A 2,138-nucleotide genomic window follows, 5' to 3' on the forward strand; every position below is an offset into this window, starting at 1 on the left:
CGAACCATCTTGGTTCGATTTATTAACAACAATCAACATGTAATTCGAACTGCACTGGTTCGAATTACTAACAAATGCAGTTCGAACCACCTTGGTTCGAATTATATTAATATACGTTCTGGCGCATTACTGAAACCATTTTCGGTTTGGCTTATATACGTAAATTCTAGATGGCATTGACTTATATTGGTTTTTTGTCCTATATTTTATATTGACTGTATGAATAATTATTCAACAAATTAGATGTGATTAGACATCTGAGACAAAATATTTTAGACTATTAATACATCAAAATTAAATTCATAAATTATTACCAAATGAAAATGTTAAGCCATTCAAAATTTTAGACAAAATAACTAAACAAGACTCATAATTCCAGAGTACTTTATCCACTAAGACATGAGATATCTGATATCTAGCAAGTAGCAACAATGCAGGCAGCTAAGACATTATCCATTACTCCAAAAGCAAATCAAATGAGATAATGCCACGTCAGAAACCAAGTATTATGCGAATCTGAAATTGGCCTTCTGAAGCCACAAATTGCTTATGTGGCTATCATCACACACACTTTCATGTTACATCATTTCATAGACCCCTTAAGAAACGAACGAAATCAACCACACCAGAATTCTTTCAAAGAAAAAAAAAAAAAATAGGGAGAGCTTAGAGATTCAAGTAATGGCAACCACAATGATGACCACTCTCCCTCAGTTCAATGGTCTTAGACCCAAATTCTCAGCAGCCCCTGTGCAGAACTTGGTCAGCACCACTTGTTTATTATTATTATTATTATTATTATTATTATTATTATTATTATTGAGTTTTGCTTAACGTTGTTGTATGCTTCATTGTGTAGGTTGCTGTCCAACCCATGAGGCGTAAGGGGAAGGGTGCTCTAGGAACTCGCTGTGATTTCATTGGTTCAGAAACCAATCTGGTAGGATCTTAGGAGTTATATCTAATTCCATTCTTCCCTTTTTTTCGTTGTTTGTTTCATCTGATTTTAATAAACATGAAAGCAGTAAATAATGAGTTTTAATTTAATGGAATATTTTAGTTTATACAATTATACTACTTTAAAAACACAGGAATCCTGTGAATTGGTGAGTGCATATTGGAAAATGAACTTCTCATACTAATGATTCGCAATTTCGCATAACTATCATCAACTATGTTACAACTATGTTACGTATATACCAAAAATCATATACGAATATAAAATACATATTAAAATATAAAATATTTATTGAAAATGAGTAAAACAACGCATGTATTTATACACAAATAATTTGGTAGTTAATTTTTGGTGTGCATATAACATTTTTGAACTATCAATATTTAGTATGTAAACTTGTTATATGTGCTTGCACTTTCTTGTAACACTAACCAAGTCACTTCTAGCTATTATTATTTTGGTGTCTATATAGCATTTTTTATATAAGATATGATTGAGCTTGGAATTTTATTGCAGATTATGGTGGCTTCTACAACACTGATGCTGTTTGCCGGAAGGTTTGGATTGGCTCCGTCGGCAAACAGGAAAGCGACTGCAGGGCTGAAGCTGGAGGTGAGGGACTCAGGCTTACAGACTGGTGACCCAGCTGGTTTCACCCTTGCTGATACCTTGGCTTGTGGAACTGTTGGCCACATCATTGGTGTTGGGATTGTTCTTGGTCTTAAGAATACGGGTGCCTTGTAAATTAAAACAAGAAAAATGAACAACCATTCCTGCATAATGCACCTGTAATCAAGTTTAGTGTGCTTTTAATTTTCTCATCACTTGAGAATGAACATTGTATGCCTCAAATCTTAATCTATAGTTGCTCCCTTCCCCCACTTCTACGCTCACAAACAGTAATCATAAATCATCAAAATGTTTGGTTATGAAGCCGTGACATTGAGGAGAAATTATTAGTCGTCTTTGAAGCTACATTCATCCATATATAAAGTGAAAGGATGTACATAATATGCATAAGAGAAACTAGTGCGTGCCCTGCATGGGGTAAATATTAATACAGTTGTAAAATTAATTTTCGTTACTATTTAATAAATTTTTTAACAGAAAAATTTTATCGTTCTAAAATTATAATATTAGGAGCCAAAGTATTTTTTTTTTTTGGTGTAAAGTATCGCGT

General features: G+C 33.2%; 1 protein-coding gene across 1 annotated transcript; it reads left to right on the top strand.

Moving 5' to 3' along the window:
• Nucleotides 1-315: 315 nt before the first annotated feature.
• LOC112720457 (photosystem I reaction center subunit psaK, chloroplastic) lies at nt 316-1,839 on the top strand. The gene is made up of 3 exons (XM_025771402.3): nt 316-762; nt 860-940; nt 1,475-1,839. Exons 1-3 carry the CDS (start codon nt 682-684, stop codon nt 1,700-1,702), a joined length of 390 nt encoding a protein of 129 aa, XP_025627187.1. The 5' UTR covers nt 316-681; the 3' UTR covers nt 1,703-1,839.
• The last annotated feature ends 299 nt before the right edge of the window (nt 1,840-2,138 follow it).

This window comes from Arachis hypogaea, chromosome 11 (assembly GCF_003086295.3).
Source record: "Arachis hypogaea cultivar Tifrunner chromosome 11, arahy.Tifrunner.gnm2.J5K5, whole genome shotgun sequence".
Classification (NCBI taxonomy): Eukaryota; Viridiplantae; Streptophyta; class Magnoliopsida; order Fabales; family Fabaceae; genus Arachis; species Arachis hypogaea.